This window comes from Chlamydotis macqueenii, chromosome 3 (assembly GCF_036417535.1).
Source record: "Chlamydotis macqueenii isolate bChlMac1 chromosome 3, bChlMac1.mat, whole genome shotgun sequence".
Lineage (NCBI taxonomy): Eukaryota > Metazoa > Chordata > Aves > Otidiformes > Otididae > Chlamydotis > Chlamydotis macqueenii.
The window spans coordinates 33451804-33477895 of NC_141558.1; the positions used below are offsets into that span (position 1 = coordinate 33451804).

General features: G+C 39.0%; 1 protein-coding gene across 1 annotated transcript in view; it reads left to right on the forward strand.

Moving 5' to 3' along the window:
- The window catches only part of KCNQ5 (potassium voltage-gated channel subfamily Q member 5), a 297043-nt gene extending 271831 nt beyond the window's left edge, over window positions 1–25212 (forward strand). The window contains exons 11-14 of the mRNA XM_086745001.1: window positions 9939–10047; window positions 17839–17970; window positions 18851–18977; window positions 19387–25212. Coding sequence (XP_086601127.1) covers window positions 9939–10047; window positions 17839–17970; window positions 18851–18977; window positions 19387–20328 — 1310 coding nt within the window. The 3' untranslated portion in view covers window positions 20329–25212. The remainder of the gene's footprint in view (window positions 1–9938; window positions 10048–17838; window positions 17971–18850; window positions 18978–19386) is intronic.
- The last annotated feature ends 880 nt before the right edge of the window (window positions 25213–26092 follow it).

Genomic DNA, 26092 nt, shown 5'->3' on the forward strand with positions numbered 1-26092 from the left:
TCAGTTGTCAGGTCATCCAGTTTCCTCCTTGAGGTATTCTCCAGCCAAAGGATTAATTATTTTGGTGGGCTGATCTTCAAGCCAAACTAGAAGCCAGTCCTTTCTGGATTAACATCTGGACACAAAACAATACCCTTGAATAGCCGGTCCTTCTAGTGATTCTTACATCTCTGTAGCATGTTTGGGGGCAGAAGAAATGACATTTGCAATAGACCTTTTGGACAGGGACATCATAGAACTAGGTACCCAATCCCATGTCAAAACTTTATATCAGTGATCTAATGAAAAAAAATAATAAACTCTCACTATGAACTTCTCCTTTGAAAAGAGAAGACACTGAGATATTTGCTTGATTTTTCTTTCACCATATGGGATTTGAGGTTCTAAATGATCTTCCGTTAGCATAGGCTAGAGGAAGATAGAGGATAGAGGAACTACCTCTCTATGATGGTGAGGTGCACTGAACTGTGTGTAAAAATAAAGCAAAGCAGCAAATATATAAGTAGAGAGTTCAGAAAGGAAGAGAAATTGTTAGCATACAAGGATGACCTAAGGCAGATAGACAGTCAACACAGCAACTTTGCAGGGCTGACTGAGTTCTGATGAAAGACATGGTTGGCATCTGGGCCAAAACCATCACAAAGAGACTGCTGGAAAAATGAAACATTAGCCTGTAATGAAACATGGCCTGTAAAGGGAGGTTTCTAATCCTGACAGGAGCTTATAAAGGCAGCTAAGAGGCTAACATGATTGAAAACATAGTAGCCTTCCTCTTAGGCTACCCAGTAACAAAAGCTTACTAACACTTCCTAGCTGCATATTAAAACCACAGAAGGAGAATTTCTTGGCATCAGGCAAAACACTTCAGCTGGCCACAGGTATCTCCCAAAAGGATTCTGGCATAGCAGCCTTACAAAAGTGTGACCAAAAATTGCTGCACAAATGGCTTTATTTATGGGTAGTAACAGTCCTCTGAAACTGCCTATAAACCATTTATTGTTATTGCCAAAGTAGGGCTGGCAATGGCAGCAATTATTTCAGCTACATATGTGCATTTGCAAATGGAATCCAAACCTGAGAGAGCTTTGATGGCTGGAGAGAGCTTTGGTGGCGTGACTGCAGATGCTCTCTAGAGCATTTAACAGCATGGGGTAGTGAAATTGAAAACCAAGACACATATAATTTTATTTTAAATACACATCCTGTCCCTGGTGACATGTGGCTCACAACTGCCAGAACTGTTGTTGAAGAGGAGACCCTGCACAAATTAATGGAGGTGCCAGGATGCTGTTACCAGTCTAAAACGGAACTGTCAGGACCAAGCAGACCAAAGGTAAATCTTCACCAATCAAGAATGGTAAATAGTGAAGCGTTACAAAGCGCACACTTAAAAGGGTGCAGGAATCGTATAGGGTCATGCAAGAGCCTCCCCTGAAGGGATGCCATGTCACATGGCCAAAGGTCCTGCCTGACCTCAGAGCCACACACAGCCATTACCATACCCGTACACTAAGCAAGCCAGGAGTCACCTCTGGCCCTGAGGCCTCCCCATGCAGTACAACTGTGTCCCAGCACCAAAACCAGGGAAAGTACAGCCAAACTGCCTGTGGAGAATGGCCCCCAGAGCATGAGGATACCCACTGGCAGGGGCAAACCCGTGCCAGAGTCTGTGCAAGCGATTAAATCGTATGGGTGATCCCATGCCATTGCTTAAGGCACTGTGCCCATGCCTCGTTCTATGTAGCATAGATCCAGCCATGGAGACTCGCCTCACAAAACCTCTCCTCTTTTCTGAGGAACAGAACCTTTTCTGCTTAAGTTGCACTCCAGCCTTGCACCGCTACAGCTGAAGTAATGAACAGACATTCTGTTGTGCATGCGGTTCTCAGTGAGGGACAAAAATGCCCTATTAGATGTGTTTTCAACCATCTCATGCTTCTAAGCCTCTGCATGAGTTCTCGTGCGTTTACTGTAACCTAGAGACATTGTGTGGCTTTTTGAATAAAACATCAAAAGCATTCAGAACTGGAGATATTACAAACATATTTCATTTGATTAATTAAAAAGAACTCTCCAAGGAAATATTTGATTTCTTGCACCATCCCTGAACATTTATACGCTCACACGACCTCTAGCCTTTCATTCCCTACAGAGCACTTGCACAAAATCCTCAGGGTAGAGTATATTATAAGAGCCATGGAAAGAATGCAATTGTGCATTTCAGCCCCCATGTCCTCAGTTACTACCATGTAATTTATGTATTGCAAAAATGACAGGTTTTCCTTTCAGTAGCACAAACATGTTGACCTTGTATGAGGTTCACTTGATGTGCCAAAGGTCCTTAGTTCTGATTGCTTTTACATCTCAGTTAGCTTAAAATTGCTGATTCAGAATGAAGCTGCATGATGTCAAAACAAAGCTGCTCCATTTGTATAAACCCCATACGATGGGACTAAATGACATTTTATTAGCAATATATCAATTTGTGCTAGATGGGATATTTACTTTCTTGTGATTGTTTAAGTCAATGATAGAGCTCTCAATTATTACAGTTGTCACTGTAATTAACTAGGAAGATCTTATAAAAATAATCTGGCACTCTGATCTAAGCTCCAAGACATTTTTTCATTTTGTGTAAATAAGTTCAGGCCATTAGTTTTGAGGCATTATTTTAGTTTATTCCAACCAAGATCCTGGCCATATGAGTCCGTAATTTAGTTTCTCTCTTTATGATGCCTCTTGAGCAACTTGCTGTGCACCATTGCTCACTGGACTGAGAGCTTACTCGGTGGTGACAGGTGAATGATCAGCAAGCTCAAGTCCATAAGGGACAGCAGGAGACCACCACACAGAAGTACGATTTGCATGGATTTCAAATAACCTCACCTGCAGCAAAGAGTAAACAAATGAGTTAAGAAGTCATTTTGAGAGGACACTCATAAAACATCCCAATCACCATGTAACCCACTTGCACCAAATCATGAAACATTTGAGGAATGTTTTCGTCTTTATAAAAGGTCATCAGGGAAATCCTTCATGGATTTTTAAAATGCAAGACTCTCCTGTGGCGACCTGAACCTAAAGCTGATGTCCTCCTCTCTCCCTTTGCTCACAGCTGCCACCTCCTTCAAACAACAGGACCTGGAAATCTCCCAGGGCATAGGAGCCCTGTAGATCTTATGGAGGGAGTATCAGACATCAGATCAACTGACTCCTTGTGTCACAAGGTCTTGCAGGGAGACAGTCAATTAGGTGTGACATTTAGCTCATTAGATCACACTTCTAGATCTTATCATACATATCTGCAATTTCTTTTACAGTTTTAGCTTCTTGGATGTGGTGTATATAAAATAAGAGATGTGTATCTAAAAATACACTAAAATCATGCATTTAGAATCACCCAGCATTTTTCTTTCTTACTCTTCTCACATGGACAGCTAAACTTGCTCGCTAATGTGCCACTATTTATAATGAGATCAAGCAATTTTAACTGCACAATTATTATACATACAATGAATTGTTTTTAGAAAATCTCCTGGTCCTCCATATCATCACTCAAAATGAAAAGGACTCCTTTTTAATTAAGTAGTGGGAGCTGTTCCATGAAATATCACCAGTGCAGAAAATTTCTGAGAAGTTAAATAATAACTAAAGATAATTGAGAGTTGTTAGAAGGGAATGCTAGAATTTCAGGTATTTGGAACTTGCCTGCATTGTATGATAACTGATATAAATTAGGTTTCTGACCTTAAAAAAAATGGACTTAAAAAGAAAAGAGACTAGATAATTATACCCAGAATATGTAAAAAAAACTTTCCACCAATCCTATTTTCTATCTTGGCCAAATCTGAGCTTTTCTAGAAATGCTTTCACATATAAAATGTTGTTAGGGATACCTTTATAATACTCTGCTTCATACTGCACTGCAGCTCCCAAGTTCCAGTTCTTGTCTTCCCTATCTGGAAAGTTAGTTGCCTTTTTCAGGAGAAAGACAAGGGAGAAAGGAATGGGCTATGGATACAGCACGACTGCACTCCTCAAAGGTACTGCCTGCAGGGGAGAGGCTCAGGTCGTGCAGAAGGGAAAGGGAGTTCCTACAAGCTCATGCAGAAGTGCTTCTCCTTCCAGGAGGCACCAGTTTCCTTCCTTTCCTGAGAAATTGCTTTCCAGCCTAGAAATGGCAATCATTTCAAAAAAGCTCCCTGTAAACAATATTCATTAAGCACCTAATGTGAAGAGCACGTCATGGAAGTTTACTTGTCCTCCCTCCTTCTTCCTTTCATGATTAGAAGAAAGCCATTTGTTTGTTTTTGTTTTTTTTTCTTCCCAAAGATCAAGGAAAAAAATACATGATTCACTCCCTTGGGCCTCCTTTTTCTGGCCTCTGCTCTGGAAAGCATGTAAACACGGGCTGCTGCTTTTCCCTCTTTGTGGGAGCTTTTGGCGTTCTTATCAATAAGCATGCGACTAAGTTCCATCCCAATTAGTGTTGCTTTTTTCAGCTGATTTTTCCTATGGAGCTTAGCAAGCAATCATGGCAAAATGATTTATGTGAACTCTTTACTGAAAGAGAGTCATCTTTTTGGTGGTTTAAAGCCAAGGAAAATTTGAAAGAAAATCACTTCTGGGGTAGTGAAGGGAATTTGTATTCATGCTTCAACAAACAGGAAAATAATGAGAGCTTGTGAAGAGGTGAGAAGTTCCGTGAAACAAATTTAAACGAAGGCACTAGGCTGAGACACATTGTATTTTGATAAAGGGAAATTGCATGAGTTGTATAAACATAAACCATGAAGGTGTTTGTACTCAGAATTTTGAAGGGAAAACATAACTGAGATTCTGTGTAACATTCTATGCATTATGACATTTCTGGAAATAATATAAAATATGTGCAGGATATCTCCATTTTTTAGAGAATGTGGGCTAAATCCCTAATTCCTCACAGCAAATGCTTAGGGTGAAGAAAGGCATTGTAAAACCGAGCAAAATGCGCCTACATTGTGGGCACCCTAGGCATTACCTACAGCAGCATAACAGAGGCTCTACATTGCTTTCAAACAGGGCTGAAAGAACAGAATAATGAGAGTATTAAGCTGCTAGCATTGCTTCTTGAACAAGAGGGATCACCTGAGCTTAGTAGCCATGTAACAGTACGGCAGTTAGAAGTCTAATGCTAAAGCTGCTGCCTGGGCACCCCTCCTGCAGCAGACCCACGTATTGGCACCTCCCATAGGGCTGAGCATCCTGCGATGGGACAACCTGTCCTCCAAAAGCTTTCCATTTATGTCTAACTACTTGCCTAGAAATTAGATGCACTGAATCCTCCACTCATTTTCTTTCTGCCCATTCACGCAGAAAATTAGTTTGGAGATGAGTGCATCGCATCGGGGCGCCCTGCACTGCTGCCCTGGGCAGCCAGAGCAGCTCTGTGCTCCAATGAGGATGCTGAGTGGGATGGAGAGCAGGCTGTGGAGCTGCATTATGAATTGCTCGGACTTCAATTCCCAAGTTGAAGTCTGGATTTTGAATGATAGCTATAAACTATGGCTTGATGTAACTCAGCACCTGTGAAAATTAGGCCACCATCCATTTTTCACCTTGAGTCATGCATTACAATGAAAATCTATCAGACTTTTTTCCCAAATCAGTGGGTTTTTTACGAAGTTGACACAACTACAGGAAAGACAGGGAGAAACACTTCAGCAGGGCCTGTTGTGATAGGACAAGGGGTAATGGTCTTAAAATAGAGGGAGGTAGATTTAGATTAGATATGAGGAAATTTTTTTTTACAATGAGGATGGTGAAACACTGGAACAGGTTAGAGAGGTGGTAGATGCCCCATCCCTGGAAACATTCAAGGCCAGGTTGGATGAGGCTCTGAGCAACCTGATCTGGTTGGAGATGTCCCTGCTCCTTGCAGGGGTGTTGGACTAGATAACCTTTAAAGGTCCCTTCCAACCCTAACTACTTATGATTCTCATTGTGCTGTAACATGAATAATTGAGAGTCATATGCAGACTATCAACTTCAGGTATCCATTTATGTTTTGCCATCTCTAAAAGGTGGGTACTTAGCCTCAGTAGAATCATTTAGATCACTCGCATGAAAAGCCCTAACTTCCTCCTGTGCAGTCAGAGGAAAGTGTAAGTGCTTCCAAAGGCTTCTGAAAAAAACAGTCCAAGAGTCTATGTTGGGATCACCATACTGCTGACTACACTAAGAGCACTTCCATAGGACTACTCAGGTGTCTGCATATGCACTTATTAATGCTGGATTGTTGTTAGTAGCATATGGCAGTTCCCAGATAGAAAGTACAAAATCTTTTTTATTCTGTTCAACAGGCACATAATGACTTGAATGTTACTGACACTGAAAGCATGGAGCTATGAGAGTGATTAGAACAGTGTCACAGTTTTCCTGATGCCAAAGCATGTTATTAAACAACAGAAAACACTTCTAAGAAAGGACACATGATATTTAGAGAAATAATAAATCAAGCTTTGTGTGTACCTTTTGCACAGAGCCATATGAAATGCAGTTATAAACTCATAAATTTTTTGTTGGTGACATATAATCTTTCAGAACAGTGTAATGTTTAGCCCATTCATTTGGGGTCATCATAAATGACTGGAGTTTGCAGCAGGTCTGCCCTAGGCCCAGCCAAGTCCACTGGACAAAGGGGAAACTTCTAGCAGCTTCTTGCAGAAGCTGCCACTGTAGCCCCCCCCACTAAATAAAACCAACACACTGCCCAAGCAACAGACCTGAAAGGCCTGTTTAGCTGGTGGTGGAGGCTCCTGGAGAGAAAGAAAGACAGGTGCTAGCCCTAGGAAAGGCTGGCAGAGCGGCTGGATTCACAGAAAGCAGCCACTGCCTAAGGTCATCTATGGAGCCTGCTTGGACCACGCATGGCCAGCCCAATGGAGAGCAGGAGACGTGGCTGAAGGGTATGGGGAAGGATGAAGAAGCAGATGCCTGCAGGGCTAGGCATGAGGTGCCCTGGTTAGTGACAGGGAAGGCTCTCTCTGGGAACAGGCAGCAGCATGGAGCAGGGCTCATCAGAGGCCATAGCTTAGCCTCATCTGGGAACTGTCAGGGATTTTAACAGCTGGAGCTACTGAAGCAGCCAAACTGTCCCCAACATGGCCCTGACCTCGAGGATGAACTCGAGAGGGACAGAAGCCATACAAGTACATCTCACCTCGTAACTATGTTGTACACAACATGAGCTTCCACTGGAAAAATTCATCAGAATGTGAACTTTGATTTCAGGGGGGTTTTAAGCTGGAATTGTTTTTTCCAAATTGTAACTATGCATTTCCAAAACTTTTTCACAAGTCTGCTCAGTATAATAAAGAAACATGAATGTTTCCCATATGAATCAAACAAAGTTTATAGCTTTTCACAAGTTTTACTGACGTGTGGTACCGAGCGCCTGCCATAATGAAAGAAATTCATGTCAGTGGGAACATTAGAAAGAAAGAAAGCAGGTGATTTATTAGGAGCAATAAGTCTTCTTAATGCTGGCTTAAATTTATAAGAATTTTCCAACATCTGTCTGAAGTTTTTGCTGATTTTTATATCTACTTGTGAGCAACACAGAATACTATAATTGCACCGCACTGTTCTCAGAATGGTTCTGCAAAGATACACTGTGTTAAGGAAGCCCTTTTATTAATGACTCTGTACTTGGCAAGGAACCGTATCAGTGAGAGAACCGTTCAGAAATATGTTTACTTTAAACTTTCAAGTTGGAATCTCCTGTTTCACTGGGGTTACATGGTTGTGACCTTAGCAGAATTATTCCTAATTTATATCTGGCATAACTGAGCAGATTCAAACTTTAGTGAGCCACTGGAAATACAGTAGCATAAAAAAGCTCTGGTTTTAGCATGGCACTTAGAAATGAGCTAAGAGATTCCAGCACCGGGAGAGATAACTGGAAAGGCTAATCAGACATGACACCTGGAAAGTTAGTGTCATGAAATACTGAGCATCTTTGGAGATATAGTTTTGGGTGGTGTATATACCTATCAAATTAATTATATAGTTTATTTTAGCTAATTAGATTTTTGGGCAGGGATCCAAATCATAGTTAGGCAGGACAGGCGGAGAGATATACATATTTTATCTATAAGATAAGCTGAGTCAGTAGCAAAGCTTGTGAAAGAGTGCAAGAAAAAAGCACTCATAATAATCACAGGTACAACTTACAGTAACAGCATAGCAGGGAAGATTTCAAAGTTTTGTATGAAAATTTCACTTTTATAGTGTTACATTGAAAATTTTTAGGATTGCATTTAATTTTTTTCATGTGTAGTTGATGACATTATTAACTTGGCTATAAACTATCTTTCTTTCTATATTAAGTTGATCTGTCAAAGATAAAATCCCCTGTTCTTCAAAGCTACAGTAGATGTTCCTCATGGATGTACCAGTTCAGCAACAGCCAAAAAAGAAAAGATACTCTTGAGGGTAATGAACTAGTCAGAGTCATCAAAATAAATATTATGGCTAAATATTAAATCTGTGAAGACAACAATGCAGCAATAGGAGTTCCTGAAGATGCAGCCTAGTACAATGCCGTTTATGTGAAGATAGCATTCCTATTAGTTTTAAAAGGTACCATGAAATTTCCAGGCACCTCTGACTGACAAAGAATATTTTTCATCTTTAATTTATAGTCTTTGTGAAAAAGGAAGTTGCAAAAAAATGTCCTCCAATCATTTGTGTCTGATTGTGCTTCAAATTTACTTATAATAGAACTGCCCTGAAATGGTTTACTTGCAGTGTTTCTGGATGACTAAGCCTGTGTTTTAAGTAACAGCATGAATGTAGGTAGGGACACAGGACTGGGAAGAAATCTCCTCCATTACTGAAGGTTACTGAATCACATCCTTTTTTCTCTATTTCATATGTCACTATTTCATTTTACTCTCTCTTATTTATGAAGCAAAGACACTTCCATGTTGAAATACACTGACCTGGAGTGTAATTCTTTGCCTGGGCACTTGGATTTCATGCAGGTGAAGAGAGGTGGTTTGGGAGGAAAAAAACATCTACTCTCAAGACAGGTTTCCTGTATTTCATGTGCCTTTGAAACACACGTGACATGAGGGCATTCACTGACCCTGCCCTCCTTGCTCCATTCTCTCTCTAGCACATTTTAAGTTTGTAAACCTTCTTGGTCATGCATCAGTCCCTGTTTTCTTGTGTACTGAGGTACAGTGGGCACTTCTGAGATTTCTGGTTAATTCTCAAGTGGTAACTCTGCAGGGGCAGTGTTAGGAAAGGGTAGAAGATCCACTTTTTTTTTTCAGGCAGATAAATACAGTAACTTGGCTTAAGCTCCTACTGCAAAGGAAGGCTGCAATATCTACAGGCTCTGAGGTTTAAGGTGGCAATTGATCCATGATGGATGTCATTCTCTATTCATTTCTGGCAAAAAGGTACTTCATTTATTTTCAACTGTAATAAAGCGTTGGATCATTCCACCACCTCCTTAGTAAATGAAATGGATCTTCTCCCTTGTCTTCAATGTCAGGTTCATCCATTCTGGTAAAAAAATAACAATTTAATGTAACTTCAGCATCTTTTGATTCTGTCATTGCATCTATTAGTTCACCACTTTCCCTTAAGACAGAGAATTTGATGAAAACCTGTGAGATGTCAAGAATAGACATGCTGGTACTAAACTATTAATTTGTTTGAAAAATAACAGGGCTTTTTTCCTTGCTAACTTCTACTGTTTACACTGGGGACTACCCAGGCCTTTTATGACACAAGCGCAGACACAGACAAGTCCATCATATAGTTCATAAACTGTCTTCTTTGATTTGTAGTCCTTATTTTTCCAGAATCGCTCTGCAGGCAGTTAGAAAACACTAAGGAAGAGATTTTTAAATGCTACTTGTTTAGTCTGCTCTTGTATTTTGTAGCTGACACCAGTCTTGGAACAGATGATGTTTATGATGATAAAGGGTGCCAGTGTGATGTGTCAGTAGAAGATCTCACCCCTGCTCTTAAAACTGTCATCAGAGCAATCAGGTGAGTAAAAAATACTGAATTAATAAAGATTTGAGATTTCTTTAATGAATATACTAATAAGCTGCATGTCAGTTAATAAAATGGTATTTCATGGAACTTATTACATGGCAATTCTATTCTATTCTATTACATGGTTCTATTTGTTGCATAACTAATGATAATATAGTTTACTTCTGCTTCCTTTTCATCAGCACTTTAATTAGACATTGAAATACTTTATCTGTTCTGTTATCAGCTTTTCAATGTTTAAAAATGTTACACAACTTGACTCAGAAAAGAAAGAGAGTAATGAATGCTGGTTTCCACTATATTTCCTGTAATCCAAAACACCGTAATCCAGTTTGATGTAGTTTTACTGGATGTATATCACCTTGCCTGAAAAAGTTATTTCCTTCAAAAGTTTAGGATTTTAGTGCATTTTCATACTCCTAAAACTGTCTGTCATATGACTTTTATTGCAACATCCTTCTGGTAACAGCACAATAATTACATTCATTCAATTGTGCAAAGCCTTGCCTGCCTCTATCCATTGAACTAAATATAACCCAAATAATTTAAAACTAATAGTCTCCTTTTTTTCCAAGAAAGTAGCAAACCACATTGAAACTCATAAAATTACCTGTATCAAAAGCTTAAACTTAGCATTTGCTCTCCTGAGACTGCCAACGCTCCTTATCTTCCTGAATATTTTGAATATTCAAAAATTCCTGACAGGCCAAATCCCCACCATGAAGAGTACATCAACAAGCAAGGAGGGCTGAGGCATTCCCTCTCTGCTGACAGCAAACCCAAGGTTATTGCTGGGGGTCACTCCACTGGCTCTACATCACGGTCACATCAGCGCCCAGCACCCTTCTTGCAGGCAGGCAAGCAGGCAGGCAGCAGCCCCAGGGGATTTCTGCAAATGTTTATGTGAATGATTATGTTTTCCTGCAGGGAGACTCTCGCCTTAGTTCTCTCAGCACTACAGGAAGAAAGAATTCAAGCTCTTTATCAAATAATTTCATGCAGTGATAACCTATGGGCTACTTGTATTTTCTTCTCCTTTTTCCACTGATTGCCAATGAAGACAGATAGCGAGTAAGGCTGTTTCTCATACATTTTGACTAGCACAGACAGCTTGACACATCATTTGCAGATGTCTGTTCCACACATTTTTCCAATCTGCCTGGAAATGACCTCACAGGACGTGTCAGATACCAGGTCTGTGTCCACAGCCACTGCAACTGGCAACTCAGATGTCACGGCCAAGAACCATTGCTTGCCAGCAATGTTTCAGCAGGTGACAGAAATCCTTCTACACAGTGGATACCCACCTGCAAGGCAGACCTGTTCCTTCAAATGGAAAATGCTCAAATTAGGAACAATCAGCATAATTTGTTGACTCTGGTGCCAAAGATCCTTGTCTGTGATGCTGCATTTTAAACAGATTGGTTGACTCTTGGCTCCAAGTACACCTTGCCATTCTGCTGGCAAGTGATACCAATGGTCATCTCATTCTTAATACTGTCCACATTCCTTAAGATCAACTTGACATTTTGAGACTAAATTCATGGAGCTTGTTTCAAAGGCACCAGTGGACTGTTCAATGCATCACTTGCTTCTTTTCTTGATTCTCTTGGTAATTGTCAGCTCAAATGGAAAGTAGCCAAATGTGAAGGACCTAGCTGGCAAACTTTCTGCACAGTGCCATCCACAGAAATGTTCTAATAAGAAGAGTAAAGATGCAACAGTTTGATTGTTTCAGACATGCACAATTTAATTGATAGGAGTCAACTTTTTAGATTACCTCCAACTTTTTCTCTGCACACTTGGCTTACCAAAAGCCAACTCATTTCACCACTGAAGCTGAGAATAACAATTCTGTATCTCCGCTTGCTGTCAATTAGCCACAAATCTCTCTGATCTCTCCCTGAAAATGGTGGTTTCACTAGATTGCAAGCGGCACACACACCTTGCTTCAGAAACACACTTATGTTTGAGATCTATAAAACCATATTATGCAATGATCTTGCAATGAACTTTTGTTAAACGCTACACCTTAACCTCTCAAAATGAAGAGCCTGATAATTCAGTTCGTCAGGTAGCTGATACTCCTCTTTCTGATTATTCAGAGTATCTGTTACCTGACTACGCTGGGATCTATGCAAACATCTGAAGAAGGATCTGAGACACTATATAGTAACTGTAGAATTTCACAATGATAACATCTGCCTATATGGAAACTTCGTGCCTCCTTTTGAAGTTTGTTTTTAGTAACGGCTTTGAATTGCAAAGGCAACGGGGGAGGGAGGCGGCTGTTTTTCCTATCATGTTGCTATACAAGGGCCGAAGAAGACAGAAGGTACTTGAATAGCTTCCTGAGACATTATGCAAAAGACCCCAAATGTAAGCACACACAGTTGAATCCATTCTGGCTACATCACCTTGAAAAACTGCAATAAGGGAGAGGAGTTATTTTTTTCCTGCTTAGAGGTGGGAACAAATTGTTTTACAATTATACAAATCGTCCTTTTGTTTTGGGGAAAAAAATGAAATTAGCAAAATTGATTAATTCCTGTGGGTTTACAGAGGTAAAGTTTTGGAATCAGAAAGAATCGGGGTGGTTTTTTTTCTGTGAAAGGAGCCTAGAATATGCTGGTCACTCTCAGACTGGACAGCTTTGAATTAGCAAAAGACAAAAACTGCGTTAGTTATAAACTTTCACTTCAGTAATTTCAAAGTGCACTGCTTCAGTTTTGACTGTGCTCATTTACATTTTTCCCAGGACTGCTTTATTCTTCCAAACACCTTTTTGATTTTAAACAAACACCACTCCCAGATTTTCATTTTGAAATGGTCAGAACAGGCAATGGAGAACATAGTCCTTTCCTGAAAACCACTTCAATTTAAAAATTTTTTTTTTAATTTTGGGGTGAGTAGGGAACAGATGGGCAGCGTGGTGAAACATGCCGTGTTCCACAGCATGTCTTGGGCCAGGCCAGGATCAGCCCTGCTCCCCCGTAGCTACCAGCTGGGACCAGAGCAGTGGACAACGCAATTCTTGCCAGCAGTACAGAGACCCTTTGTGCCAGCAGGTTTTGTAGCAGCACTCAACCAGCCCTAGTCTTGTTGTGAACAAAAAGCCATTAATATCCTGCAGAGTTCCTGGAAACTTACAAAAAACATTGCATTTTCCAGCTCTGTTAGCTCACAATGATGAATGTATATAAAAGAGCCTAAAAAGAAGATGAGGATACCATGTTTCCATGTATTGTGATATCTCTGATCATTTTTCATAGCAAGAGACACTAAATTCTGTAATACTCTCCACAAAGGAAATGATGGAATTATTTTACTATTAATGGAATACAAAATTAGATTTGAGAAGCATAAATAAATATGCAATAGTGAATAACTGCAATGGCAGGAAGATGAACTTGCTGACCCAAAAGATCTTTTCTCTCTTTAACTCCAGTGATTGCATAGATATATTTTCATTTGTTGTTAATAAGAAATAATAATAATAAATGTAGCTAAACATAATGAAATTTGAGAATTCTTGAGCTGATAAGCTGTATAGTTGACTAGTCATACATATTTAATAGTTAAAGAAGGAAAATATAATTTACCATTTATGTTCAGTCTTTGAAATGTTTCTGCTACACCTATAAAATGTATTTTTAGCAGCCACTATGAATTTGTTCAATAGTAGTGTTTTAGAATCCTCTATTTCTTTTAAATCTCAACACATTGTATATTTTCTGCCTAAATGATCTTCAGAGTCTAGGCAAGGCTCTTAGATGTGTCTTTGGCTATGACAGCACTGTGCTTGAGAGAAAACATCGTCTCTGGCTCCTCAGGGATCGTTTAGTCCAGGTCAAGATCCAAGACTGGAGGCAATGATGACGCACTCACCCCACGCGTAGTGGAATTATTTCTCAATCACCTTTGTCTGTTGGCCTCTATACTGGATCCTGATCTCTTCTGCATGTTGCAGTTTACCAGGAAGAAGGGTTATTTGTCAAGCTAAGGGTAGAGAGACGGAGGGACCAGCACAACTAGCTCTGTGTGCACCTGCTTTTCTGATGTAGTAAGTAAGCAAACAACCCGTGGGCACCTCATCTAGCTAGAAGTAAAACAACCTACCTGCCTTTTAATCTTTATGATTTATTTTAGTCATACTCGCGTATGAGTCTACCTAAATGCCAGTAGAATGAAGCTCCATTTCCTCCTGAAATAGTGACAAGACTGACAAGATACAGGTTTAAAAAAATAACACAAGTATGACAGGGCTGCACCGGGGATTAGAGATGCTCTGACTTGGTGCCAGCCTCAGCAAAGTGCACTAGCGACAAGCAGAATAGCTTTTAATACTGGAAGGGGCAACAAGAACGGAAAATAAAATGCAATGCCAAGAAAGACAGGCAATCTGCACGTTCAGAAAACACTGTAATTCTAGATCAGTGCTGATCCTGCATTTGACAACAGTTAAATGAAACAGATGCTGCTGTTGGCTGCTAAGGGTCAATAAGACAAAAGGTAGCATTGGACCTGTAACTTTCTACAAATTATCAGGGCATGTAAAGATTAATGGGACTTGTGGTTTAGACATTAACCTCACACAAAGCACTTTGATATATTGGTGTAATTCAACACAAAAGACTCTTTTTTTTCTGCTCTCCTCTGGCTGTATCATTGAAATAGGCTACATTTTATGGCTAATTCTCAGCACAAAAATTGTCACACTTGTGACTTGGGCAGGTTTACAACCGTGTATCATGTTATATTTGAGTTATAAAATACCACCTTATACCACATGGCGATTTAAAAATACAAATTATGTTTTTTAAAAAAATCATGGGAACTACACGCTCCGTTCTTTTGGGTTAATCCTTACTTTCAGTTGCCGCTGTTGGGTCAGGGCTGGCAAGTTCAGCATTGCCAGTGGCCGCTCTGACTCGTTTATGATGAGTCTCGTTTGCCCCCTCGTGGTAAACCCAGAAAAGACAGGGTCGGCTGTAGGTTTCATCTGTCTATTCCTCCCGTCTGTGTCAAGGGCTGGTGCTTCAAATAATTGGGGTAGGAATCACTTTGTGCTCATTCTCCTTTTTTTTTGTACGGGTAGGATATCTTCCTGTGCCCACATAACTGACCCCTTCGGTTTTTTATCACATAGGAACACACCAGAATAGGCAACTTTTTTATTCTAGAAGCACTAATGAAGGAAGCGCAAAGGGTTTTTTGTTCACAATTCAACTGCTACTTTTGAATACGCTCTATAGAGTTGTAGTAATCTCTCAGGATGGATCTTCAAGCCTATCAAGCTCAATTACATAGTTATTTCAAGATACAGAAAGAGAATTTCATTTTTAAAATTGACAGTAAATAACTATGAAGAATCAACTAAATTTAATATTTGCAAAGCAGTTGCTAGTCTCCATCAGTGAAATAATTCAGGTTTCTGTCTCTTAGTTAACTTTCAGGCTTTGAAAATGACAGTCTTTTATAACTTTTCAAATTTTTTGCACAGTTTTTGCAAAATTTTATACATTTGAAGGAAAAAGAAGTGAGCAATATAGGTCTGTTCCAAACCCTGCTGAAGTTAATTAAGATGGCAAAGCATGAGCTAATAACTAAACGAGAAATAACACAGTTACACCTCACTGATACAGCCACAAGGCTTTCGGGCTTGTATTTGACTTCTAAACATTATGAACAAACTGCCTTGGTAAACAAAAAAAAACTGTTATAAAGCTGCAAAGCAGTAATTAAGACTTTTGTGCACGCTGATTAAGCAGCTTCTATGTATGTTAATAAAAATTAGTCTTCTGTCCCTTCTCTTTTAAAATCACCCAGTTGTGGTAAATTCAGTTGTCTTCAATTACACTATTAATCCTCTGGCTCTGCTTTTCTAATAGAGTTTCATATTTTTACTTTATCAAGAGCGTGAAGTAAAAAATTGTGACCACCAAAACAAAGAGAATAATAACAAAAGAACGATACTTTATTGTATGTCAGCTACATCATTTATTCTTTGTAACCTGAATAAAGAACTAGATTCCAGGAGATTGTCTGTGCTGCCAGACTGTTATGAACAGAACATCTTGGCATCATTTGACAGCTAAAAGAAAAAAAACCCCTGCATTCCAGCGTCAGAGGCCTTCAGATTACAAAAGATGCCGAAAGCCATTAGTCTGTAGAACTGGCTGACAATGGAAAAGAGGAAAGTGCATCATCTGGCATATTTAAAACTGCATGGAGATCAGTCCTGAATTGTCAAGGTGATGGACTACTCCTAACAGGCCTTTTCCATTTTTAATTTCTATAATCAGAGTCATACTTCAAGCTCTATCCCCATGACAAGCAATCTCATTTTTAACTGGAAGTTACCTGAATGGGAAACATCAACAACCTACGCACTGTGGGAAAAGGCTGACATTATTTGAAGAATATTTATGTATAATACAGAACACAGTAGAAGATCACTATATATAATTAATGTAACTCTACATACCTATTATCACAATGTCTGTCCTAACTAAAAAAAAAAGTATGGTTTTCCTAAATTCTACTAAAACACCACTAATCTATTTTTATCACAGAGCAAGAGCCATGTTTTGGGTTTTATTATCATTCGTTGTCTTACAGCTGCTAAATACATACAGAGGGAATATATTAGCATGAAATATTGAGATTTGGAACAGGATGCCAATTTACTGTCTCTGCTTTTTTAATTGCATTAGATGGCAAATATCAGCAGTTTGGCCCTCATTGGGATTCATAAGCTCTGTACCACAGACCAGAATGGCCAACACACCTGATCCCTCGGCTTCCCTCCCATGGTTCTTTCTTCCGTAGTTCTCCTGTAAAACAAGGAGAACTGCAGGTTTTATCAGCTGACCTGGAAAACTGGCTCACTGTCATTTACTTTCCAAATTTGTTATTTAAAAATTGCAATTTAATATAAAGCTTTTCATTGTAAGAACAACTACTCAGTGGACATCACATATTCATATAAGCATCACAGAAACTTGGGCAAGTCTCAAGTAAAAACCATACGCCATTCATCAGTTTTGGATACCTACTGTTACCTGATACTTATTCTGCAGTAAAATTCTAGAAAAAAAAATCCCAGTGCTAATTAAACAATAATTGCCATAGATTTCAATATGGAACAAACATGAAAACTTCTCTTTAACCTGCCAAGTTTGATCTTAAGTCAGCAGAATAAATTAAAAACAAATACTTAAGCCTGAATGTTAATTATAAGTAAAAAATGATTAAAAATTAATTAGGTAAAAAATTAAATTTTTTACAAAATGGAAAGCAAAAAGCTTAAAATGAGCACCAGAGAAAGAATACTATTATTTATCTTTCTGTAATCAATTTGTTAGAGGAATCTTCCCTCTAATAAGGATAGAAGTAGCTCAAGTACAATTGTAGCACTCAAGTCAGTGGGATTAATCCCAGGTTTAAGTTAAGCATGTACTTCACTACCTTTCATATCAGCCACCTAGCATAAAAAAAAAAAGCCAAATAGGTGTATATTGATAAATTTAACATGCTCTGCACTCTTTAAAATAGTATTACCTGATCTCAAATAACAATTCAAAGTGACAGCTACAATGCATTTATACTTACACATTTGTACTTTAAAAAAAAGAATTTTGTAAAGAGAAAAGTTCACTTGCACAAGCTGTATTGAAAATATTTACATCGAAAAAGTAGCTCTCAAATTTTGTCAGTGGAGTATATTGTATTGTTTCACAACTGTTGAAGATTAATCTGGGAAATGCCTTTTCCCCACAGAATTATGAAGTTTCATGTTGCAAAGAGAAAGTTTAAGGAAACACTTCGTCCATATGATGTCAAAGATGTCATTGAACAGTATTCAGCAGGTCATCTAGACATGTTATGCAGGATTAAGAGTCTTCAGTCACGGTAAGGAAAGAATAATTTCCCCTCTCCATAAGCATCTTATGTTATTTCATTTACTTCATAATGAATATTGGTAACGTTTAACATTCCTGTGTTATATTTGGGTACAAATTGCCATCCACATTTCAGCCCAGCCTCTCTTTCTATGAACACAGCTAAGCTAGAAATTATATTGTGGGTAGAAACAAACAAAAAAAAAACCATGTATCTAAACTGTCTCCAGGGAATGGAAGTCTGAACAATAGAAAAGGTAATCCTTTATCTGTGTAGTCTGTTCATAAACAAGGAGTTTAGTCAGGAGGTTGCCAAAGGGATGAGGTTGACATTGAGAAGTGCCTTTCTCCTATCCCAGACTTTTTCACTTCATAAAAAATAAATTGATAACTACTGGTAATGTAGTATTTATGGAGTTTTTATGTTCTAGATTCCAAGTAATAATTATTACATTTAAAAAAAAAAAAGTCATTGCATCATGTGTCTCATTACCAGCATCAGGGCTGAGATTCCTGCTTCAAACTGACAACCTTGCCAGGACTCAACGCTGCTGCCAGGACAAGAGAGCTGAGGGTGGCACTGGTATATCTATTCCTCCTCCACATCAGGCTGCGGGAGAGGCCACCTCCTCTCACCTTCTCAGCAAGTCCATCCCTGGCTCTCCCAGATGATGGCTAAGTTCTAGCCCCTGATTAGTGGCAACGAACAAGAAAAGCTGTCTCGAATGCTCAAAAATCACGCCTTTTTTTCCTTCATTAATAAAATTGTCTTCTTTCTCAAGTGCTTTTCTGAAGTATTGTGATTTTAATTTTTAATGTACAGATACAGTAAGCACTTCCATATCATCACTGTTTTCAGCAATCACAGCAGCTTTTGATGTCTTTTACAGCGTTGACCAAATTCTTGGGAAAGGACAAATCACAGCAGATAAAAGAAGTAGAGAAAAGAATCCTGCAGAGAATGAGACAACTGATGACCTCAGTATGTTAGGCCGTGTAGTCAAGGTGGAGAAACAGGTAGAGTAATTACCTGTGATTGTTGCTTTGTCTTCCTCTGTTGCTCATGCCTTTTGTGTATTTTATTGCCAGTTTCAAAGGCTGAACAGGTAAATTTATTTTTTTTCTAGTATCTGCTTCATTTGCATGTTGAAATAAAATTTATATGACTCATATTACCTTAACTGTCTTCCATGTACAGAAAAGCAAGGAGACAAAAATCACAGGTTACTATTTTTTTTTCCCTTTTATCAGCTTGCTTATGAAAAATCTACACGGCTTTTGACAACCTTCTTTTTCAAGAGTCAATAGTGTGCACCAGGCTCCTCTCATTGTTCTCTTCAACAGTCACACTTTCCCTTTGCTTGGGTTCCAAATATTTTAAATTAGTATTTGGCATTAATGTTAACCTTTTCCCCTTCCCCTGTAGGTACAATCCATTGAGTCAAAACTGGACTGTCTATTAGATATTTATCAACAAGTTTTGCGAAAAGGATCTGCATCCGCGCTCACTTTGGCTTCCTTTCAAATGCCAGCTTTTGAGTGTGAGCAGACTTCTGATTACCAGAGTCCATCAGACAGCAAAGATTTGTCTAATTCTGCACAAATCAGTGGATGTGTATCCAGATCAGCTAGTGCCAATCTGCCTCGTGGCCTACAGCTCATACTGACACCAAATGAATTTAGCACTCAGGCTTCCTATGCTTTTAGTCCAGCTATGCATAGTCAAGCAACGCAAGTGCCAAATGATGGACCTGCAACACTTAATAATACATCAAACCAAATAAACCAGGCAACTAAGCCAGCAACTCCAACAACATTACAAATACCACCTTTCTCATCAATGAAGCATATCACTAGGCCTGAGCCTGTTCATATTATTCCTGTAACCACACAGGAAAATATTTCCGACGTCACCGCTTGCCTTGTTGCATCAAAGGATAATGGACAACTTGCACAGCCCAGTGCGACAAAGGATCTCACGTGGAGAAAAAGTCTGGATACAGAAGGGGAACCTTTGCTCTCAGTTAAACCTGTGGTGCAAATGGATTTAGGAAAATCTTTATCTGTACAAAACCTCATACAATCAACAGAAGAACTGAACGTACAGATGGCTGGCAGTGACTCCAGTGGTTCCAGAGGTAGCCAAGACGTATACTCCAAATGGAGGGAGTCAAAATTATTTATAACTGATGAAGAGTTGGAGACAGAGGCAGGAACAGAGACTACTGAAGCCATCTCGCGTCCGTTAGTGGAAACAACTCTCTCTGCTGACTCTCTAAGGACTGGAATATCAAGATCATCTCAAAGCATTTGCAAGCCAGGGGACGGTACAGAAGCACTCAATCTGCTCCATGTCAAACTTAAATAACAGCTTGTGGGCTTTCTTCATTGGCTGGGTCATTCCTCTAGTCATACATATCATAGCATGAACTGTTTTGAAAGCCTTTTTAATAAGATAAAATCACAAAAATCAGGATGAATCTGAGAAGCAGTTGAATGAGCCCATATCTCCTAGTTGCATGAAAATGCATGTTTAAGTGATGGCTAACATTCAAATTTACACCTACTGTACGACAGCCTTTATGTAGTGCAGTAGGTTTAAATGAAGAGTTGCCTACAAAGCTAATGCTGCAGGATGTATCAAAAAGCAAAAATTTGAGCATTTAGACCTAGTGCCGTTTCTACAGGGCAGAAGTAAAAATCGTTAAGGTTTAAAGCACTTTGCTCCTGAACTAATTAAATATATATATAATGTCCTGATTTAGATGATAGTTTATGTTTACAACAAAAAACAAAAATTATATACAGCTGCTAGCAAGGTACCAAGGAAACCGGTAATATGGAATTAGAAATGGCTGCCAGTTGCAAGATACACACATTAGCTCATCAGTAATCAGTTATTTTTGACTGAAAAACAGTACGTTAATATCAATCTGATTTTTGGTGATTTAGTGCTGTGGCAAAAGTACCTGACACACCACTATCACATTGTTCTTTATAAGGAGAACATTATTTTGCTACAAAAAGTTTGTATTTTAAGGACTGGGGCTGGCCTCAGAAATGGATAACCTGGGTGACAGCACTAAAAAATCAGGGGAATCTCTCCTTCCAGTCTCCTGGAGGAGCTGTCTTGTGAATCTGAAACATCTTGGCAGCAGTAGGTGAGGGAAGGAAGCAGGTGCTGCCTTTATTGTAGAAGCAATATTTCCTTCTGTGGAAATTTTGGTACTTGTCCTCACATTTCCAACCTGATACCATAACAGCACTTCCTAAGGCTGGGAAAGGAGGGAAAATAAGTAACTGAAATACAGAGTAAAAATAAAGAGGATAGAACAGGGAAGAGAGAAAGACAATGAATGAAGGAAAAAATAATATGGATTTAGATGAGCAGGAAGGAAAATGATCCCAGAAAATAAAAGAAGGATGGTAAAGAGGCAGAAAGCTTTTTTAAAAAAAAAAAAAAATCCAGCCTGTCAGGAACAGATAGTGAGTGCTATTTAAAAAAAATAAAAAAAAAAAAAAAAGGCTATGTAGGCAATCAGAAATGGAAGTAGAAGTAGGGAAGATGACCTTAACTGAAAAAAAAAAAAAAAAAAGAAAGAAAGAGGGGTTTTGTTTGTTTGTTTCTGTTTGCTTGCTTTTTAAATAAAAAAGGGAGGAGGAGACAGGAGAAAGTAATCATACACTTACAGCTCAACACTGTGTCCCAACTGCAGTCATTTCTTGTGAACTTTCCAGGAAAGGACCTTCAGACTCCTTCCCCTTAATACTCGAGTTTTCAAATTCAAAGCCTACATGAGGCCGAGCATTCCTGCTTGATACATCCTCTTTTTTTCTTACCCTGACCTACACCACTTCTGCTGAGATGCAGGAGCAGTGTTAGTGCCTATCTGCACATCCCCAGTGATGCCTTGCCACTGGGAGAACCCTTGCAGGGCCTAAACAGGCTTTTGCTTTTCCCAGCTGAACGAGGTTTCTGTGCGTTGCCTCCCCCCAGATTTATATCCCACCTGCACCACAGGCTTGTAGACAACCTGACTTGGGCTCAGCTTCCCTCTAGCAGCAGGAACACTGAATGTTCGAGGGAGCCAGCGCCAGCTCACTCAGGGCAGTGTTTTCCCAAGGCTCAGACCTGCTGGGTACCTACTATGTACATCAAAAACGTCACTCCAGTCTTAACCATGGCTAAATGCTGTAGATTGTATTGTGAAGGACTTGATCTGTTTACTATGAAACCATTGTAATTTCTGCTTCCTTATTTCCTTTACAGAAGTATCCTGGATGTTACATGATAACCTTATTATGTGAAAGTACATGCAAACTGTAGAGTGTATATACTGTGTCGTTATACAGGCTCCACAGATGGTACGCTGCGTTCCGTGGCTTACGCCAGAGCAAACTTCAGCTGTTAAATTCTGAAAGACACCTTGAAGCACAATTTCCTTGCCGCTGATTTGCCATACACTTTACCACATTCAGTCTTTCCTGTTTTCTTTTATGTGCAGTCTGATCATCCTAAAGCCTGATTACAACAGTCATTTTGTGAGGATAAATAGGGGTTTTTTTCCACATCTCAGTTAATTTAACTATTAACTTATTTGAATGTCTGCAGTTTATCCAGACAGATCTGTAAGTTTAAAGTCCTATTCAAAATTTTTAAACTTACAATTTATTTTTAGGCTTTTCTTTCTTTTTCCTAATGATTTATGGTGCCTTTCATGCCTTTCATATGAAGCCTTCTGCTGGCCTAAGCATAAACCTGTGCTTAGGTTCAGTTAAAGAGCAAGAGATAGGGCACATGGCAACTGTGTGTCAGTAACAAAACTCCCCTCCCCTCCTTGACGAGATCGAAAAAATCAAGGCATCATGAATTGGACTCCCCTCTTCCACCTTCGTCTGCATGAGCAGATGGTTGCACCCACATTGAGCCCGGAAGGCGTCAACGGGAGAACTGAGCATCGGCTGGCCCTGCCTGCACAGATCCTGTACAGAAACAGGGCCGTGGGTTTTGCTGATAATTTATCTCACAGAAACTTGGTATTTTTGCCTTAAATGACATGCTTGAGTCCTTCTAATTTTAAGTTAATTTATTTAATACGATTTTGTGCACAAAAGAATGAGTTCTATAAATTATGTATGAAAATGTTAATGTCTTTACAAAGTACTAATAAATCCAGAAGATCGTATCTTTTCAAATTATAGTTTAAAATCCAAATTTTTTTCTTTTATGCTCACCATTATTATTTTTGTAGCTGCAAGTCTTATCATATAGGAATTTTTTTAACATAATATTGTTAGAAAATAGAAAGACTAGTGAATATATGAAATTCTGGAGAGAAAGAATTGTTTGTTTGAATTTTTATAAGCTTTGCTCCTATTTCCTCATGAGGAGTTTTCTGTTTCTACGCTCTCTTTTAAAAGACAGTGTCATGACTGACAGTCATTTGTTGGTTTCACAAAAGAAGGAGCTGTCTGGCTTTTCACGTCTTGTCCTGAGCTGCTTATTAAAGTCCAGCTCATGACAGCTAATAAGAATTGTCCATGAGTAGGGACAAAGGACAATTTTTTTTTCTGATTTACAATCCACTTAAAGATTTTTTACACTGAGGGTTGTAGAACACTGGATCAGGTTGCCCAGAGAGGTGGTGGATGCCCCATCCCTGGAAACATTCAAGGCCAGGTTGGATGAGGCTCTGAGCAACCTGATCTGGTTGGAGATGTCCCTGCTCCTTGCAGAGGGGTTGGACTAGATGACCTTTGAAGGTCCCTTCCAACCCTAACCATTCTATAATTCTATGATTGTTGAAGAGAGGATTTGAACTTAAGTAAGAGCATCAGGAATCAAGCCTTATCCAAATAACTGTTTTCTGATCAGCACATTTCTTGTACCTGATTGAAGAGAGAATGGAAAAGAATAGTTTTGATGATTATTATTTGTTTAAAAATTTGTATTTGCTCCAGGCTTATATGATCTATACTTTTTATTTAAATATGAATATAGTGTTTTAGTCTAGTGTTCAAGATTGCAAAGATCATACACTTTTATTCACAGTGCCCACAGTTGTTCCATATGTTTTTGAGATAATCCTACTTAGAGTGACTGCTGTTATTACAGCATGGTGATGAGTAATTCACCTGCTCTTCTGTGATAAGTCAAATCGCACTGAATTGCTGACGTATAGTAGAACATCTGATGTACACTAGTATTTCTGGATTGGGACCTGCAATCCTTACTCAAGCAAAAATTCTATGGAATTCATTCATTCTGTGGAATTCAAGAATTTTTCTTGAATCAGGAGCTCAGATTCAAATCCTTATTTTGTTGGGCATCTGTTTAAAGTGAAAATGGTAATATTCCAGTTATTTCCTGAGGAAACTAATACTTAGCTGAATTTACCCATGTCACATTGACTATATAAAAAATAACGCACAAAGTACTGATGTAAAAAGGGAAGAAGGGACATTTTTAAAAAGCACAGAGAAAAGGAGAATAATCAGAAAAGAGGAGTAAGCAGGAAAAGAAAATATAACAACAAAGGAACAAAAAAAGGCTGAGGCTAACAAACCTCAGCTAAAAACCTGAGGCTAAATTCATCCTTGGATGGCTTCACTGACTTCAATGAATTCACTGCCCAAGTGGGTGAAGTTCAGCCTCCATTGGGATAATCAGGCTCAGTTCCACTGAACTTAAAGGAACTGAACTCACCTGTACCAGGAATGAACTTGCCTCTCTGGGCCAACTTTTATCCTGACTCACATGTCATGCAATCCTTTTGGATTCATTAGGTTTGAATGAAATACAGGTCAGAAAAGAATTTGTCCCAGATATTTCTGCTTCACATTTTTTTTTCAAGTGTGTTAATCAACTTAATTCAAATGGATGACAACATCACCCAAAGTGCTGTCACTGTCTAAAAAGGTTAATTGGTTTTTGAAATACAAATTGTCCCCTGCAGTGTCAGTGGAAGCATGTAATATTTTCCTGTTCATTTAACTGGATTCAAAAGTGGCCATTCATTCAGCTGCGGCCACACGTAGGACAATTCCAGACATATCCAATATCACCTGTTATTGGAAGCATTTTTTATTTCTTTGAAAAATAAAAAGACAGTTTCATAACAGGCTTAGAAACCACGAAGGCTGCTTCCACTGACACTGCAATGACATTTGCCAGTATATTACAATGTTAATTGTAACTTCTTGACAAAGTTGAATCCATATTGTTGTTAATAAAAATTATTTGGAAGTACCATGCTTATTGTTTTTTTTTTTCTTACATAAAAAGATTGTATGGGGTGAGCACATATCCAGCAAGAAAAAAAAAATTAAATTTGCTTATTGTTTTCCTCTTGAAGTTTTTAAATTTTTTATTAAAATGGACCAAAACGCCACAAAGGAAGTTTACTAGAATAAAATACGCACAAACCAGTCTGATATTTTCAGTTTCTGGTAACTGTTCACAGCAGAGTTTACTTAAACTTCAGATGTTTCAGCACCTCTATGAAAATAAGTTTGGAAGTTATTATTACCCTCCCTCTTAGATAAACGGGAATTGATTCAGGATCAGCACTCAGGGGCCTGTGCAAGGAGCAGGATTCCTAAGGGAAGGCCCATTCACTACCTCAGTTGAACTTCAGGCCTAGGTGAAGCCCCATCCTCTGTGCTGAACCATTAAAGTTGCTCTAGAATATTACTGTACCAAACCTGCAGCCTTCTTTCCTCACTTTGTTCTTCCTGCAGTCCTGCTGAAGATAAGCTTTAGTATTTGAGTGTAAAGTATTAAATACAGAGAGCCTTTTCTTATGGTGAAGTCATTGCCTCCATGGAAGCTTCAAAATCAGAGCAAGATGTTTCCATGTATGGGTGACCCTCTAGCTCTCTGATAAATGTAATCTTAGATACTGAAAATTAAAGATGCAGTCTCCGGAACGGCAGATTTTCCATGTCAGCCATTTGTACCCACAGGCTATGTGAACAAGCTCCGCCTAAGAATAAACACAGGACAGGAAAAAAAAAGGCAAACATCTATGTACACTCTTCTGTGAAACCGGGCAGTCTTTCTTTGCGTGCACACAGAGATAGTAGGGAAGGGTCAGAAGAACGCATTGTGAAGTTTTTTCCTGGTAGCCTGC